This window comes from Dendrobates tinctorius, unplaced genomic scaffold (assembly GCF_039654945.1).
Source record: "Dendrobates tinctorius isolate UK_male_01 unplaced genomic scaffold, ASM3965494v1 ptg000016l, whole genome shotgun sequence".
NCBI classification, from domain to species: Eukaryota; Metazoa; Chordata; class Amphibia; order Anura; family Dendrobatidae; genus Dendrobates; species Dendrobates tinctorius.
In genome coordinates, this window is record NW_027361684.1 from 17,100,616 (window position 1) to 17,118,983 (window position 18,368).

Sequence of the window (18,368 nt, forward strand, 5' to 3'; positions counted from 1 at the left end):
CAAGGCTACAACTTTAAATCAGTGCCCTTAGTGTCTTGCTATCCCCTCCAGACCCTCCCTGACTTGGTTCAAGGGAGGTTTGGAGAGCAGGTATACTTTTTCCTGCTTTTCACGCTATTTTCTCCCATGTTTTGTTTCCTTGTCACTGTTTACCAGCCTCTCAACTATCGGTAAGAGCTCTACTCTGCCTATTTTCACTTTTTGCCAAGTACCAATGCCTTCTTCCTGGAAACTCCCTCAACATAGCCCTTGTCACACTGGCTACTTATTTCATGTGTTCGTACAGTGACAGTAGTATGCTATGCTGTCATCCGGGCTTCCTCTGTGCTCAACCGCCTGCTCAGGATTCCGTGGATTCCCCTCGGGACCTGAATGTGCCCTGAGTGGGTCAGGTCTTTCTCCCAGGCTTCTCCCAACACGTGGTAGTTTCCCTGAAGTGTGGGTCACCCCAGCTTGCCAGGGGCGTTCACTTGATCATTGATGCCCTATGTCTTAGGGCCCCGTCACACATAGCGATCTCGCTAGTGAGATCGCTGCTGAGTCACAAGTTTTGTGACACAACAGCGATCTCACCAGCGAGATCGCTGTGTGTGACAACGATCAGCGACCGGTCCCCCTGCCGGTATCGCTGATCGCTCTTGGAAAGCCCTGGACATTTCTTTGATCGCTGGTCTCCGCTGGCCATCGCGCATCACTGCGTGTGACAGGCGGGAGACCAGCGATCAGCTGGTAACTAAGATACACATCGGGTTTCTAAGTGACGCATGTCCCTTAGATACCCGATGTGTACCTTAGTTACCAGCTCCCTGCATCAGCGCGCTGACAACTAAGGTACACAGCGACGCCACGCGCTCGCCGTCGCTGGTGCTGATCGCTGGTGAAGCTGTCTGTTTGACAGCTCACCAACGATCATGTAGCGACTCACCAGCGAACCTGACACGTTGATATCGTTTTCGGGATCGCTGGTGAGTCGCTATGTGTGACGGGGCCTTTAGAGCTGGTGGAGTCTATCATACCTCACCACAGACGCTATACAGTGAGCACACTTATCACTCCTCTCCACTTTTATTGACAGCCTACTGTGTAGCATGTGTGCTCAGTGTATGCTGTGGATCAAAGTGCCCGGAGTGATTGCAGCACACTCACTGTATAGTGACTGTATCAACTCTGCTGACTTGGAAGTAAGAGGCTGCAGGGAAGATGTAACTTCATTTTCCCCCAGTAGCCGCTGCTCCACTGAGGCAGTCAGGCAAGATTTTAATGCAATTTACCTGCGGATTAACCCTGTATCTGGAGTAAATGGCATTTCTCAACATGATAGGTTCCCTTTAAGCCAAAGCTGTATATGTCAATTGTTTTGTGATTGCATTTTTTCCAAATTACATAAATAATAGAAATTTGATTTGAGTTGCAGATTCACAACAGAAAAATCTACCAGATCTAGTACGTGAGTTGAGTCGAATTTTTACAGATTTCATCACCACTTTATCCAATTTCATGGAGGAAAAAGAGCAAATTATTGAAGACTTCAAAACAGAAATGTGAGCAAAAATGACAACGTGTAATAATAATAATGGAGCAGCACTAAGTTATTTCATTTCAGGGTGCCAAGTCTCAAAGATATTTACTCAATATATAATAATTGCCATGTAATGTTTTCATTTCCTGTTCTGTCCAGATGTCTCCGGATCCCAGAATTCCAAGCGGAGGAAGTTCACCAACCGCCATATTGGGACACCCAGGTGATGGGTCTGATTTACTGCACCTGCGAATTCCGCGCAGGCGCAGTGAACCATTCGGCTGATCCCGGCGGCAGATGCGCGATGTGTCTACAGGCAGAGGAAGCCGGTCACATTAAAGGGGTTTTCCCACGAACAAAAGTTCATTTTAAAAATAGTCTGTGTCTGACCGTGTACGGAGCATACCACATCTCCTGGGCGGGGGAGGAAGCAAAAGACAATACTGACATTACAGCAGGGGAACACAGAGTATTCATTTTGTCAAGTAAAATATTTCACTGACTGTTTTTAAACAATATTTTACCTCACAAAATGTATCCTCTGCGATCTCCTGCTGTAATGTCAGTATTGTCTTTTGCTTCCTCCCCTGCCCAGGAGCTGTGGTATGTTCTGTACACGGTCAGACACAGGGGTGAGAGAGACAGAGCATAAGGGGGAGACAGCTCAAACGGGACAGCACATGAGGGGAGAACACAGCACAGGAAGGAGAGAGACAGCAGACAAGGGGGGATAGCACATGGGGTAGACAGGTCAAAGAAGAGAGCACAGACGGGAGAAGTCAGCGCATGGGGAAAGAGAGTGTGGATAGGTGGGTGAGCACATGGGGAGGAGAGATTCTCAACGCTGCAAAGCCTGCCCCCATCGTGACATTACCGCCCTCCCGATGAATAGCATCGGGCCTCCATCTAGTTTACTCAATATATTCTGAAGAGCTGTCTTTCTTTTAGTTCTTGTTTGGATATGAAGTTCCAGCCTGTATAATTGCCCGGAGCCGCAGTCACAGTTCTGTACTGTGCATACCTGAAATCTCATTGTTTGCTGCATACCATCTTTAGGTGAGAGGGAGGACATGATGCTTTTCTTAGGGTCTATTACACAGGTTAATAAATTGCCTGGAATCTGCGCCTCTGGACAATGAGCTCTGGACGACTTCATGATTACCTAATAATCCCTCAGAGACTTGCATTAATTTCTGTTGTAATTTATGCTACTTTTTACGTAAATAATTGAATTGTTCGTGTGCACTCGGCCATACCATTGGTTCATTTCCATTCATGTTTCAAAAAGTTGGCTGAGAAATGTGAAACGTTACATTTACTGTCCTTTTAAGAAAGTTCTAAAGTCTAAACCAGTTACTGTATGTCTACACCAGGCAGTTATCCGGCTACCCCATCTAGCTGACAAATTGTTTTTGAAATGGGCAGTACAAAATAAGATTTGGAGATAACATACTAATTGCTGGGGGACTTACCACTGGGATTCACATCAATTCATAAAAAAGAGACTCGTCTGAATGTAGCAGAGGTCAAGCATGTGCACCTACGCTCCATTTATTCTCTATAGGACTACTGGAAATAAGTGTTCTGTATTTTGTCTTCTATGGCAATGTCATAGAGGATGAATGGTGCAGATGTACACATACTTGACTACTACTCCATTCAGACTGGCTTTTCAGAACACATTTCTTGGGAACCAAGGAAGTTCCAGCGGTTGGACCCCATTAATCACTAAGGTATCTTGTATTCTATCGATATGGGATAACATATTATCGTGTTGCCACACCTTTAAAGTGCATTTGATTTAAGAGCATTTTAAGCATTTAATTGGCGTTTTCTCTATAATAATCTGCATATTTTGGATCTGCAGATTTATTAATTGCAAGTTTCTGTAATAACTTCTATTCATGTTCTTGCTCCATGTGGTTCTCTGACATTCCTCAAACATATTGACGGCATTTTCTATTGAATTATTTTCTCTCAGATCATCTCTAAAAGAAATCAAGAGTCAAAGTTTTCATCATACGTCTGAAATCCGTGTCCTCCGGGAAGAGCTTGACAACCTGAAAAGGAAAAACTGTCTCTTGGATGAGAAAATCAACGGGAAACACAAGGTGACTGTGCAGATCCTTTACCTCTTATCCCATCAGGAGACGTTCCCTTTTTTATTGTTGATTTAAGGAATAACTTGTTTTTTCAAACAGTGTACTACAAAAAGCAATCTCCTGAAAGTTATTGCAATCCTATTAGCTGTATACTTTTACTGTGCCAGTGATGTGATGTGATTTGATATATAAAGTCTGATTCAAAGCTTTTTCCTGCAGTGCATCAGCGAACTCCAGGAGGTTGTGAATCAACAAGAACAGAAGATATTGCAGCAGTTTAGTGAGGCGAAAAAAAGAGAGGTAATAAATCTGTATAGTCGCGCACTCTATGGTCTTATGACGCCTAGGTTATGATTACTAGGGACCATATGACAATAACCATTGTTTACCTGGTGATCCCCCTGTCGATCCAGCACTTGTGCTCTTGTCTCGTTACTTCTCAGCCGATCACTGACTCCAGCGCACTTGTGCTGTTTACCTCCGTGTCAGTGCTGGAGCCAATGATTTACTGCAGTGATCACTTGGTTAGACAGCACGTGAATGCTGCAGAGAATTAAACAGGTCAACAGGAAGCTTCGCATCAGCAGTGTTGTGTCTGTAATTTATTCATCAGCTAAAAATTGGTGGTTCTGATATTTTTCAGCATTTACCAAATGAAAACCCTTCTAAACTCCCTATTTTCTGTGGAGTGGTTTATATGGCTGTATGGTTCCTTTACCAAATAAACCCTCTCCGGAGCTTTCATGTCAATAAACTGATTACATTGCTGGGTAGGGTCGTAAAAAAATCAAGTTTAAACATAGCGTCCTGGCCCACGTGTATGATTCATCCAAAAAGGAGATTTTTGTGTACTCACCGTAAAATCTCTTTCTCTTAGCCTCTACTTGGGGGACACAGAACCATGGGTGTTATGCTGCTGTCCACTAGGAGGCGACACTATGCATAATCTGAAAAAGATTAACTTTGGCTCCTCCTCTGCAGTATACACCCCTGGACGGCGTCAGCCTTCTCCAGTTTTGTGCCAAAGCATTAGGAGGAACGTAACCAAATAACATAACCATGCCTGTAAGAAGGCTACTATGTACGAGCTCAAAGAACAATATGAGAACTCAACCGTAAACAACGGCCCATAAGGGCAACAGGGTGGGAGCTGTGTCCCCCAATTAGAGGCTAAGAGAGATTTTACGGTGAGTACACAAAAATCTCCTTTACTCTGTCGCCTCATTGGGGGACACAGAACCATGGGACGTCCCAAAGCAGTCCCTGGGTGGGAAGCAATGGACGAATATTGTGCTAGCAGGTCCCTAAATTTGGGGCACTGCCGCCTGCAGAACCAGTCTACCCAGGCTCGCATCCGCTGAGGACTAGGTATGAACACTGTAGTGTTTCGTAAACGTGTGTAGGCTAGTCCAAGTGGCCGCCTTACACACTTGTTGTGCCAAAGCCTGATGCCGAATGGCCCAGGAGGCCCCTACTGCCCGTGTAGAGTGTGCCGTGATACCGGCCGGAAGAGGGGAACTGTTAAGTCGGTAGGCCTCATGTATGGTGGACTTGATCTACTTGGCAAGGGTAGCCTTGGAAGCCGGCAGTCCCTTGCGACTACCTTCCGGAAGAATGAAGAGGGAATCAGACTTCCGGAAAGGTGCAGTCCTGGACACGTAAATCCGCAATGCTCTGACGAGGTCAAACGTATGCAGAGCCTTCTCCACTCTATGAACCGGAACCGGGCAAAGGGATGGCAGTGAAATCTCCTCATTAAGTTGAAAGTTGGACACAACCTTCGGAAGGAAGGATGGTACCGTGCGGAGAACCACCTTGTCCTGGTGAAAGGCTAGGAAAGGCCGTCTGCAGGAAAGTGCTGACCATTCCGACACTCTGCGTAACGAGGTGATCGCCACTAGAAAAACCACTTTCTGAGACAGAGTGGAACTCCTCTAAGAGGTTCGAAGGGTAGAGCTTGCAATGCTGTCAGGACCAGATTGAGGTCCCACGTATCCAGCGGACGATTGTAGGGAGGAACCAATCGGGAAACTCCCTGGATGAAAGTCCTTACTTGCGGTTTAATAGCAATGCGCTTTTGAAAAAGGACTGAAATCGCCGACACCTGACTCTTAAGCGAGCTTAAGGATAGCTTGGCGTCTAGGCCCGATTGAAGAAAACCTAGTACCTTCGGGAGGGAATAAGGGAGTGGGACTTGTCCATGAGATTCGCACCAAGAAAAGAAAGCTCTCCAGGTACGATAATAGAGCTTGGCGGAGGCAGGCTTCCTTGCTCTGATCATAGTTGCAATGACTGCCGGTGAAAAACCTGCCTGGGTTAGAATCCAGGTTTCAAGGGCCATGCCGTCAAATTGAGAGCCCCTGAATTCTGGTGGAAGAACGGACCTTGAGACAGAAGGTCGTGACGGTCGGGTAGACGCCAGGGGACGTCTGCTGTAATTTGAACGATGTCGGCGTACCATGTACGTCTGGGCCAGTCTGGCGCGATGAGGATGGTTGGAACTCCCTCTTGCTTGATCTTCCTCACGACCCTGGAGATTAGGGGGAGGGGTGGAAAAATGTACAGGAGTCGGAACTCGGACCAGTCCTGGACCAGGGCATCCGCTCCGAGTGACCGCGGGTCGTGTGTCCTGGCCATGAAATTGGGGACCTTGGTATTGAGATGGGATGCCATTAGGTCCACCTCCGGGGTTCCCCAACGTTGACAGATCTGGTAAAAAATCTCGGGATGGAGAGACCACTCCCCCGAGTCCATTCCTTGCCTGCTGAGGAAGTCGGCTTCCCAGTTTTCTACACCCGGAATGTGGACCGCAGAAAGTACCGACCTCGTGTCTTCTGCCCAGCGAAGGATATGCGCCACTTCTCTCATCGCCTGGGCGCTGCGGGTCCCGCCTTGGTGGTTCACGTATGCCACAGCCGTGGCATTGTCCGACTGTATCCGTATGTGCGAGGCTGCAAGCAAGTGATGAAAGGCTCTCAGTGCCAAGAGGATGGCCCTGATTTCCAGAATATTGATGGGCAATGTCACTTCCCTCGGTGACCACTTGCTTTGTGCCCTGTGATGTAGGTGCACCGCCCCCCAGCCTGTCAGGCTTGCATCGGTAGTCAGGATCTTCCATTGTCCTGAGAGAAAGGGCTTCCCTCGTGTAAGCGAGGTTGGTTTGAGCCACCAATGCCAGGGACCTTCTGGTTGACGACGTCAACCTGAACTCCCTGTCGAGGGAGAAGGGATTCCTGTCCCAAGATCTGAGTATGGCTAGTTGAAGGACCCTGAGGTGAAACTGGGCAAATTGCACTGCCTCTATTGCTGCTGCCATCCGGCCGAGGACTCTCATGGCAAACCGGAGAGATCGAGGAGGACTGCGAAGGAGTGCACGAACTCCCAGACGGCTGGCCAGTGTCTTGTCCTTGGGAAGGAGCACCAGGCCCCTGGAGGTATCGAATAACATTCCCAGGAATGTTAGAGTCTGACTTGGGATAGTCGACGATTTCTGTAGGTTGACTAGCCATCCCAGGCGACTCAGTGTGTCTATTGTGATTGAGACACTGACCTCGCAGTCTTTGAAAGTGGGAGACTTGATGAGGAGGTCGTCCAGGTACGGGACGACTAGAATGCCTCGAGTGCAGAACGTCCATGGTGGCCGCCATGACTTTGGTGAACGTTCTTGGAGCCGTGGCGAGTCCGAACGGAAGGGCGACAAACTGGTAGTGGTTTTGGTTGACCGCGAACCTGAGAAACCTTTGGTGGGCGGGGGCAATTGGTATGTGCAGATACGCATCCTGTATGTCTATGGAGGCAAGGTATTCTCCCTGCTCCATGGATGCAATGATGGACCGGAGGGACTCCATGCGGAAATGACGGACCCGTACATAATTGTTGAGCTGTTTTAGGTCCAGTATGGGTCGGACGCTGCCTCCTTTCTTGGGGACTACGAACAGATTTGAGTAGAACCCTCGGAATCTCTCGTTCGCGGGAAGCGGCACCACAACTCCTGCTTGAAGGAGAGAGGAGACCGCTTGGTGGAAAGCACGAGCCTTGTCTGGTAGTGTTGGAGGAATAGAAAGGAAGAACCGGTTCGGTGGAGCGGAAGTGAACCCTATCTTGTATCCGGAAGACACTATTTCCCTGACCCACTTGTCTTCTGTAATAGGCAGCCAGACTTGCTGAAAGAGTAAAAGTCGGCCGCCTACTGGTGGGATGTCTTCCGGAGTTCGTGAGTCATGATGAAGCGAAGTTCTGAGGTTTTCCTCCCTTGGGTTTCGCTTGGCCTGCTTTCGACTGCCAAGACCTGTCCGGTCGCTGCTGCGTCCGTGGGTTGTCCCTGCGTGGAGAGCGGTTACGGTTTTGCGCTGGGCGCGAGACGGACCAGCCCGAGGAATTCCGAAAGGATCTGAATCGTGTCTGGTTTCTTCGTTTAAACGTGCGTTTCGGTTTTAGTTGAGGGAGAGAGGTACTCTTACCCCCAGTGGCATTGGCTATCATTGTGTCCAACTTTTCTCCGAAAAGTCTTCCAGTAAGATACGGAAGTCGCGTGAGGGACTTCTTTGAGGCCGCATCCGCTTTACATTCTCGCAGCCAGAGGATGCGTCGGATCGTGATGGCGTTTGATGCTATTCCCGCTACACCTCTTGCGGAATCCAGGGCTGCATGAAGCATGTAGTCTGCTACCACTGCTATCTGGACCGCTTGGTCCGAGAGTTCGGGATTTGAAGCTTGAAGACCCTCCTGTAGTTTTTTGGCCCAAGCCAGGATGGCCTTGGCCGCCCAAACTGAATCAAACGCAGGGCCCAGAGAGGCGCCTGCCGCTTCGAAAATAGAACGAGCCATGCATTCTACTTGCCGGTCTGCTGCGTCCCTGAGGGTTGAGCTATCTGGCAGAGAGAGTAAGGTCTGCGCTGCTAGCCTAGAAACCGGGGGGTCCACTTCAGGTGGATCTGTCCATTGCTTGGTGTCTATCTGTGGGAAGGGGTACTTCGCTTCCAAATATTTGCGATTAGCAAATTTTTTCTCAGGCTGCGCAAACTGTTTGGTAAGTATTTTCTCAAACTCATGGTGATTAGGGAAGACCTTAGGTGGTTTCTGAACACTTTCGAAGCAAATCCTATGTTCTGGGACTTCCGGGGCCGACTCTGGAATTTTTAGCACCCAATGAATGGCAGAGATTATGTCCTCAACTAGTGCTGTATTGCTAGGGGGAGAAGGTACCACGGACCTCTCCGTTTCGTTATCTGAGTCGGAGTCACAGATGCCCTCCGAATCCTGTGCCTCGCTAAGGTGATCCCTGGAGGGCGACCTGGGGCGGGGGTCTTCTGTGGTGGGGGATCTCTGTGGTCTGTCTGTGACAGGGGACTGCCTAGGAGACCTGGAATGACGCTGTCTCTCCCTGGGGGGGGGGACCTTGTGCTATAGGACGACTCAGGTGATCGAGACCTGTGGGTCCGCTTACGTCTGTGAGAGTCGGAAGCAGCATGTTTCTGAGACAAGCTGTCCGTTTGCTGTGTAACGTCCATAGCCGGGGCCCGACTCTGCAGAGCTTGCAGCAATGTGGCAGTTAGGTTGTCTATGGACTGTGTCATAGACTGTGACATCTGAGTTGCCCATTCCGGCGTGGCCTGTGACACTGAAGCGTCAGTAGGGACTCCCTGGGTTCTGACCCAGAGTTCTGGATGCAGTCCCGGCAGTGCGGATACGTGCTGCCACTAGGGAGCGTGGCTTTGCAGGCTGTGCAGAATGCATAGAAACATTCCTGCCTGGTTCTCTTCCTTGAGCCCGGCATAGTGCACAGAGGCTGGCTATTAGGGATCGAACAGGGGTGGCTACGCAGAGGGAACCCACAGAGAGCCTTATAGGAAGTATGGATTCACAGCTGAGTATGAGAACCCAGCTGTGAGCTTACCCCACCGGTGTGCCCCTAGGTCCAGCGCCGACAGATCCCAGTTCTGTGCCCCCCGGAGACCGCTGTGATGCTCCTCTCCTGGATCTCATCCAAAAAAAAGATGGCCACCGGGACGCTGAGGAGAGGGAGGAGGGGGCGGAGAGCTGAAAAGGGTGCGCTGGGCTGTGTAAAAACGCGCCCTTTCTGCCTCAATCCGCCCCTTCTATGACACTCCAGCGTGTCATTTTAGTCATCCGGGGGGCGGGGAAAAGGCCTGATGCCCAGGAGGGCTCCAGAGCGGCGCGGTAGTCCGGGGGGGGGCGGTTTTGTACCAAACCCCCCCAGAATGGTCGACTGGATAGCGGTGGGGGTAGCGGTTCCTGTATGGGGGGCCCCTGGAGCGCTATGGAGCCGCTGCTGCTGCAGAGACAGGGACGCAGAAAAGCCCTGTCTCTGCTGTGCCATCCAGTCCGCACCCTCCCCCGGCCCCAACAGGATCCCTCAGCTGGTCTGGGGTCCCTGGAAGCTGCGGAATGATGCCTGTTCTCCGACCCTACCTGAGGCGTCTCAACCTAATGCCCCCTGCGGGGGATTAGGGAGGGTGCGTCTGTCACCGTCAGGGGGTCTTCATCCTCGCCTCAACCTCAACCCAGACCCCAAAGGGGTTGGGGAAGGAGGGGTGGTCTCGACCTCGAACCAGTACCCGAGGGACTGGGGAGGGAGCGACATGGGGAATAGCCACCTCGACCTCAACCGGGTACCCCTAATAGGGGACCGTGGAGTCTCGCTGGAGACCCGCTTTTCTTCATCTGTAGTCCTTTGGAAAAAAATCCAGGAAAAAGACGGAGTAAAAAAAATTCTTAGGTGTGCCTCCTGCGACACTAAGCAAAAACTGGAGAAGGCTGACGCCGTCCAGGGGTGTATACTGCAGAGGAGGAGCCAAAGTTAATCTTTTTCAGATTATGCATAGTGTCGCCTCCTAGTTGACAGCAGCATAACACCCATGGTTCTGTGTCCCCCAATGAGGCGACAGAGTAATCAACATTGTGTACTTCAGTAAATGAAGCTGCAAGTGCTTGAGGATGGGTTGAATCTCGGCATGTGCAGTTATTCTTAGCGCTCCTAGTAAATCATCCTTGTCTTTTATTGACTTCTCTCCTGTGCCGCAATGTCTTCTTAGACACAGAATACATTTAATAAATGCACGTGGAGATGGCGCTATGTGAGAAGTAAAGAGGATTGATTCACTATCTGGGAATCGGACGGCCCTCTATGCACTTGCAGCTTCATTTGCATGCAGTTTGATTTTTATTTTTAAGCAATTTAAAAATCTTTTGCAATCACGAAGCGAAGTTTGCTGGGCAGTGTAGTAAAAAACAAGATCAGTGCAAGGTTCATGAGATTTTACTTTTAAAGGGAATCTTTCACCAGGTTTCTGCTAAGCAATCTGACAGCACCAGATGTAGGGGAAGAAAGCCCGATTCCAGCAATGTGTCACTTACTGGGCTGTGTTTTGCTGTTTCAATACAATCAGTGGTTCATCAGCAGGAGATTATGGCTATAGGACTACTTGTCTGGTGCCTCCTAGTCCAACTCTGCCCCACCACTGACAAGCATCTTTACATACACAGAAAGCTGTTAATCAGTGGTGGTGGCCAGGCTATACAGGGCTCAGCATTCAGAGAACTGCTAGATCTGCAGCCGAAAAACTGATTCTATCACAACTGCTGCACCCAGTAAATTAATGAAACATTGCTGGCCCCAACATCATGCTGCTGTCCAATTATATGACAAGAACTTACTGACAGATTGCTTTTAAGTGATGAAACATGACGATTTTAATAATTTGTTATATTATTTATTAGGTCTTAATTCAGGAAAGTGCAGCGTTACAGTTGTCTTTAAAGGTATATGAAAAAGAGGTGGAAGTACTTAAACAAGAACTAGCTCAGGACGCTACACATTCTGCAAGAAACTGGATTCAGGAGAAACTAATTTTGCACAAAGATGTGAGTCTGATTAGTCTGCCTTTCCTATGTTGGATATCTTCCGTTTATATCTTTGTGGTTCTACCTACATTTTTTTCATTTTATCCACATTTAATTTTGTGTTTGTTTCTCTTAGTTAACTACATTGAGAGAGAAACTAGTTGACCTTGAATATTCAAAGTCCGAATCCATTCAACGGCTATTGAGACATGTAAGTATCTTCATCAGTGACAAGTCGTCTTGTAAAAATCTTTTAATTATTCCTTATAGATGTTACTGTTCTGCTTTTGGTTTATTCCTACATTATGAATGGCTGTCTAACCTACCTTCAATATTCACCTTGACATTGACACTTCACTTTCAGACAGTATACCACATCACAACTTTCAGAAAGTGGGTCTTTTTCCTTCTTGCTGCTTCCCTCCAGTCAGTTTGTCCCACTACTGGCAGGAGCCTAATCTCCAGTCAGATCAAAGAGGACAAGACCATCCCAAGCCTCCAGTGCTGCTTCCGTGACCTTACCATACATTCTTCCTTCTAGCATTTCTCACCGATCAGCAAACATTTTTTAATCCAGCTTGTGCTATTTGAAGTTCCAGCACTGGCACCAGCTTGGACTTTGACAAACCGGGGTGTCTGTAACAGCTTTTTTCTGACTATCCAGGATGAACCACCTAGGGAAACCTAACAAATCAACTTACTTTCGGACCATTTTTATCCTCCTGCTTAGACAAGCCCCTGCTTCCCAAGAAAAGGGAAACCCTTTTCGCCCCACCAACCAACCAGGTCATTTTATCACCAATTCTGGCTCTCAAAAACCCTTTTTGTTGGACTGGAGTTCCCAACTGAGTCTCTCACTTCAATGTATGTGAGTCAGTGTACTTCTTTTCCAGGTCACATGTCTTTCCTGGGTCAAAGACCCTTGGGTGAGCTATGTAGGATCAGTAGAATACAGAAAAGGCTTTCCCTCTGGTCTCTGCAACTGATTCTTCCAGTCCTATCCTCCTCATTGTCCTTCTCTTACTTTTTGTTGGGGACAACCCCTTTTGAGAGTTGTCCACTAATGGACAACATCAGCCTAATTCTTCCTAAGTGTTTGAGTGCCTCACGTAAAATTTGGAATTGCGACGTTCACTATGTAGGATCGGTGCGGTACGGGAGGTAAGAAATTAATAATGTATTGTCCAGTAAGTCCACACACCTCTCAGACCAGCCCAATTCCAGCAATGTCGACTTGGTCTCCTGGCAGTCACTTGTCAGGCTTATTAAACTTGACCTCTGCGGCCAATCACCGACTTCAGATGACTCGCAGCCTTCACACCTACGGTCACCTACAGCTGTTCATTCCATATGTCAATAGATTCATCCACTGGTCTGTTTTTCCCACAATTGTCTCATCTCATTTCCGCCTTAGGTTCTGGATTATGGTCATGTGGTGGTTGGTTGCTTTCAAGGTGGAGTTTGCTTTTGCCCAGTTCCACGCCAGAAACCTGCAGCAGGGCATTAGGCTTTACAAATGGGAAAGAGATCTGCTTCCCAATTAACCTGTAAATCTGACTCTATAGCCAAGTTCACCAATTCGTTCTATATTGGCATTCTTCCCTTTAATTATTTGGGATTTCTTCATCCTGCCAGTAAACTGCAGTTGGTGGTGAGGATTAGGCAGTCTTCTAGTCAGGAGAGAGGAGTCTTTGCCCACCACATGACACACAGCTGGTGGAGTACTCTGGAAGCTTTTCTGTCCATCAACAACTCTAGGGTCTTGACAATTTTCTTCTCCTTCACTGGCAAGTTATTCTAGTGAGACACCCCATTTGAGATCTGATGGACAATGCCATTGGCATGGCATACCTTATTTACTAGCTCTGCACGTGCAATGAAACATCATGAAAGGGACTACTTAAATTCTGGGCAGAATCCATTGTCCCAGTCGTCTACACTGTCCACACTACTAGATAACAGAATTGAGTTGCTTGTTTTCTCAGTCTATCTTTGATAGAGCTTGACGAGTGATTTTTCAACCTTTGCTCATCTTTGTAAGTGTTTGAGGACCCTTAGAATGTTACCCTCGTGGCACCATGGATGAACCACAAAGTGCCAAGACAAACAATACTCTGGCAATGGATCCTCTGGTGGTTGTAGTGCCGCGGTATCACACTTATGCAGTGAGGAGGCAGTGACCCAGCAAAGTTCCAACACAAAAGTTTCTTTAATGTGTTACTTCACAGCATTACATGTCCAATTCACACAAGTGCGTAGCATTAATGTCCAGTTCACAGCACTACATAGTACCCAGTATCCTCCGGATCGCAGCCAGGAACCATACCCTCCAGTTTGCAGCCGTTAAACGCACTAGTCCTGCTTTGGGCACAGGACAGTCTACCTCCGGTTCACCGCCGGGCACAAGACAGTCCACCTCCGAGACCAGTTACTGTGGGCGACTGCACCACTGTGAATGCAGTGGGTGCCAGGCTATTCAGCTGCCTTGGCCGTTTTGGCTCCGCTGGCCTGTGCTGCCTCACACAGGTGGAGCTCTGCAACACCGACTGCTCTGCACACTAGCAAGCACAAACTGACTCTGGCCCTGACACACCCAAACCCTTTACTGCAGGGATTTTATCTGGGATCTGTGGCCTCCAGGCACATGGAAAACCTGGGCCTGGAATGAAACGGACTGCACGACTACCATCCTGCAGTCTGTTTCAAAATACAAAAAACCCCAGACCGGGTTTTCCCAACTCTGCCCTGGACACTAGCATGCCCAAGACTAACACTTATTTTTAGTCTGCATTGCAATCACAGCTACGCCTGTGACTGCAGTGCACTCTCATGGCCTCAGTACACCTCCGTGCACATCCTGGGGGGAACACACAGCGACATCAACCTGTGACATCGGTCACTGCCTCACAATTGCAATCATAGCTACTCCTATGACTGCAATGCACCCCCATGGCCTCAATACGCCTCCGTGCCCATCCTGGGGAGAACACACAGCGACCCCTACCTGTGACACTGGTCACTGCCTCACATGGTCTTTATGGATGCCCTTCACCAGTTTCTACATCTTTCATTCCACTTCTCCCATTGGTGCTGAAGAAGATAAAGACATAAGGAAGGATAATGATCTTGGAGGCTCCATGTTGAGCCTTGCACTACTGTTACCTAGAAGTGACCCACCATATCGCAGATTTACCCTGATGTCTCCCAGAGGTTTGAGACCTGCTCTCTCAATGTTTCCTTTACCCTGTAAGTTTATAGTCTGAGTTTAATGACCTAATATTATTGAGCTACAGCTGGCTGAATGAAGAGGCACTGTGTAAGAGGGGCCTCAGTTCTGTGGCTCTAAACTGTCAAAGATGACTATTCTAATTGGCTGCCATATAATGCAGCACTTACCCCAGCAGTGGCCCAGCGCCACAGCATCAAAATATTCTGCCAGGAGCCAACAGCTGAACTAGGGCACAATCCGGGTAGCATTCCCCAGCATGTTTGGTGACAGTCCTGCTTATATAATGTCTTTTGTAGAAGGATATACTGGAAGCCAATCTCTCAAATTCAGAGGCAGAAGTCCAGAAACTAGACCTCATTATTGAAAGAATACGACAGGTAAGATGAGATGATAGATGATGATAATTGTAGAAGAAAAGACCCATAAGATATGGATGACTCTACCACTATTTGTAAATTATGCGCAACAGCTTGTAGTCTGACAAAAATGTGACTTTCCAGGTTAAAAACGTTCAACCACCCTGTTTTGTTTGTTTTTAATGTCCTATTACGGGTGGCATCAACTCGTCCAATCGAAATCTTCTTTGTGTGAGCGTCTTCAGGCCACATTCACATGCTGCTGCCAGGGCGCGTATTTTATTGCTGCACCAGAAGTGCATTATTTCTGCTGTAATATTCAAAATTCAGGTTGTTTTTTTGCCACAGTTTTGACGAAACTGATACATTTTTACTGAGATTTCAACTTTGGAATACAGCTGCCAAAAAATGCCCTGCGACATGTGACTGTCACCTGCAGGACTTTTATTTTATTTTTTTACTTAAATGAGTATATTTTTGGCCCGAGGCGTTATTAAATATTTTGGACCGTTTAGATTCTACAGTTTTTATGTATGATGATACATGTGTTATGGTACATAGACGTACACGGATCTCAGTGACTGTGACAAGACTAAGTTGTGATGTTAGACAGCTAGGTCTCAAAGTCTCCAAAAGGGCAGGTACTGTGGGTCACTTCTTATGGCTTGTCAGTATACAATTATATGGAGCGTGTATGTTTGTTAAACTCGTGTTTTTTATTTTCTAGATTCTACACTCTATTCCAGATGTTGTAGATAATTGTGAGAAGCTGAGACAATTGAAGGAATTCCTGAAATAGAGAATCTGCATGATGGTTAATGCTTAAAGAGGACCTGTCATTAAGGTTATGCATATTAAACTAAAGGTATAGTTATAATGGCGCTGCTATGCAGATATAATACATTCAGTGAAGACATCCACACCCTGGTTGTTTTATAATCGTCAACAGAAGTTTTGGTCTCCGTGCATTGGGGCAGGACTGTGGGTAGGGTCTTCGGGTCTGTCATGGCCCCATTTGTCTTTATTCCTTTCTTTATATCCTGCATAGATCTAGCCGCGGTCGGAGCTTGCGCAGATTGATCTCGTGGTGAGCTCAGTAAAATGGCGCTGGTAGATTCACATGTGCAGATTGACCTTGGGCAGTCTTCAGTATAATAGCGGTGTATGCGCAGATTGAGATCTCGGCTTGTCACTGAGCTGAGATCTTAATCTGCGTATGCATCAGCGCCATTTTCCTGCCAGGAGATCAATCTGCACAAGCGCTGCCCGTGACTAGTACGGCACAGATGTGAAATTTAAATTTAAAAAAACGATACAGACTATAGCAAAACCGAAGATCCTACCCACAGTCCTGCCCCACAGGCTCCGCTCGATGCACAGAGACCAAACAACGAGGTTGTGGATTTCTTCACTGAATGTACATATGAAATCAGTATAACGGCACCATTATGGCCGTGCGTTTAGTTTACTATGACAGGATCTCTTAAGAGGAAAGCGACTAGAAGAGCTGCATGAAGGATAAATATCTCCTGGAAATCAAACTCATCCATATTCTGACCCCATGATAATACTCTGTCATTCCTGTGGCAAGCTCAGTGCTATAAAATAGAGCTATCGTCGGAGTCCAAATCACCATCTACGTCAGTGCTCACACGCGTACCGGCTGCTATTTAAAGCCAGTTTAATTAACTTTTTTGTTTAGAAATATGGCAGAATGCACTATTCCAGTCTGTCTGATGGACCCAGCATAGTGCCTACAATAGAAGGCAGCCCCAGCACTGGTCCACAACACGGATGAGCACACAGCTAATCACATCAGCAGTCTGTAGACATGTCTGGTCAAATGTTTAATATGGGCCAGGCGTACTGATTATATACTGGTTTAACACTATACTGTAAAGTTTTTGTTAATTATTCAAACTGTGGATCTAACAAGGAGATTCCTTCCGATTTCTTTTAAACCCACTCGTGATTTTGGCTCCTTGCCCCACTCATCTGTGCCTGCACTCGAAGCCAGGAATGTTGTCATGTGAACAGAAATTATACTGCATTTTAACTTGTATTTCATGCACTGATAACTGGACAAACACACACACACATATATATATATATATATATGTGTGTGTGTGTCAAGTTATCAGTGCATATATTTATATAATTTTTTTTTCTTGTTTAAATTATACTTTTGGACATTTCCTTTAGTGTTATTATACTGCACTAAAGGCTTTTACTATTTTGAAAATATGTATATGTTTGTTCATAAGAATTCTTAATAAAGTTTAAAGTATTATTTTAATTATTAAACACTTTTATTTTTCTTTGTAAAACTGTTTTTTATCTGGTTTTGTCTAAGTAGTCTGAAACAGAAAAAAGTGTTTGTGTGTGTACGACAGCTTTTCAGAGGAAGATGGCAGTTTTATGCTTTGAACAATCCTGATGCCCAAGGTGTTGCTAATAGCTTGATCAGAGACTGATCGATTTAGTTTCACGTCATTTAACCCTTCATGCTGTCCGTAGAGACTGTGGTTTCTAAGGTTCTGGTAAGAGGGATTGAGTACATACGTCAGCCCGTCTATCTCCTGCACAGCAGTCATAGGGCACCGTTGCTTTTCTTTGGTAACTCGGAGACCTGACAAAAAAGCCATTGTCTGCCATGTATTCCCATTCATTAGGTCATGTAATTATTGATCAGCAATAGTGTTAATAAGTTACCTTACTTATAATTCAAAGCATTATAGAAGCAATCAAAAGATCAGTCCACCGAAACCCATAACAGGGCAAAAAGAATAAACGTAAAAAAGCTTCATACAACAAATAAAGGAAATGCGTTTTACATTTTTAGGAAAATAAACGTAAAACACAAATATACATATTTGGTAGCATTGCAATATAGCTGTAATATGAAGATGAACATAAACTTGAAGAATTAAATACAATAAAGTTCCATATGTGCATAATACCTATGTATTTACTGTATATAGTATACAATAATTTGTAACAGTATTCATAAATAAAAACACCCTTTGCTCATCCTGCGCATGCACAGGTGCTTCTCACAAAATTAGAATATTATCAAAACGTTAATTTATTTCAGCTCGTCAATACAAATAGTGAAACTCATATATTATATAGAGTCATCACAGAGTGATCTATTTCAAGTGTTTATTTCTGTTAATGTTGATGATTATGGCTTACAGCCAATGAAAACCCAAAAGTCATTATCTCAGAAATTTAGAATAATTAACAAACAACACCTGCATAGTCTTCCTAAGCGTTTAAAAAGGTCCCTTAGTCTGTTT

At 46.5% G+C, this 18,368-nt stretch overlaps 1 protein-coding gene across 1 annotated transcript in view; it reads left to right on the forward strand.

Annotated features, from left to right (window-relative positions):
- SPAG5 (sperm associated antigen 5) overlaps positions 1-17,373 on the forward strand; it is a 137,204-nt gene extending 119,831 nt beyond the window's left edge. The window contains exons 20-26 of the mRNA XM_073565525.1: positions 1,415-1,541; positions 3,501-3,630; positions 3,841-3,921; positions 11,362-11,505; positions 11,621-11,695; positions 15,010-15,090; positions 15,797-17,373. Coding sequence (XP_073421626.1) covers positions 1,415-1,541; positions 3,501-3,630; positions 3,841-3,921; positions 11,362-11,505; positions 11,621-11,695; positions 15,010-15,090; positions 15,797-15,868 — 710 coding nt within the window. The 3' untranslated portion in view covers positions 15,869-17,373. The remainder of the gene's footprint in view (positions 1-1,414; positions 1,542-3,500; positions 3,631-3,840; positions 3,922-11,361; positions 11,506-11,620; positions 11,696-15,009; positions 15,091-15,796) is intronic.
- The last annotated feature ends 995 nt before the right edge of the window (positions 17,374-18,368 follow it).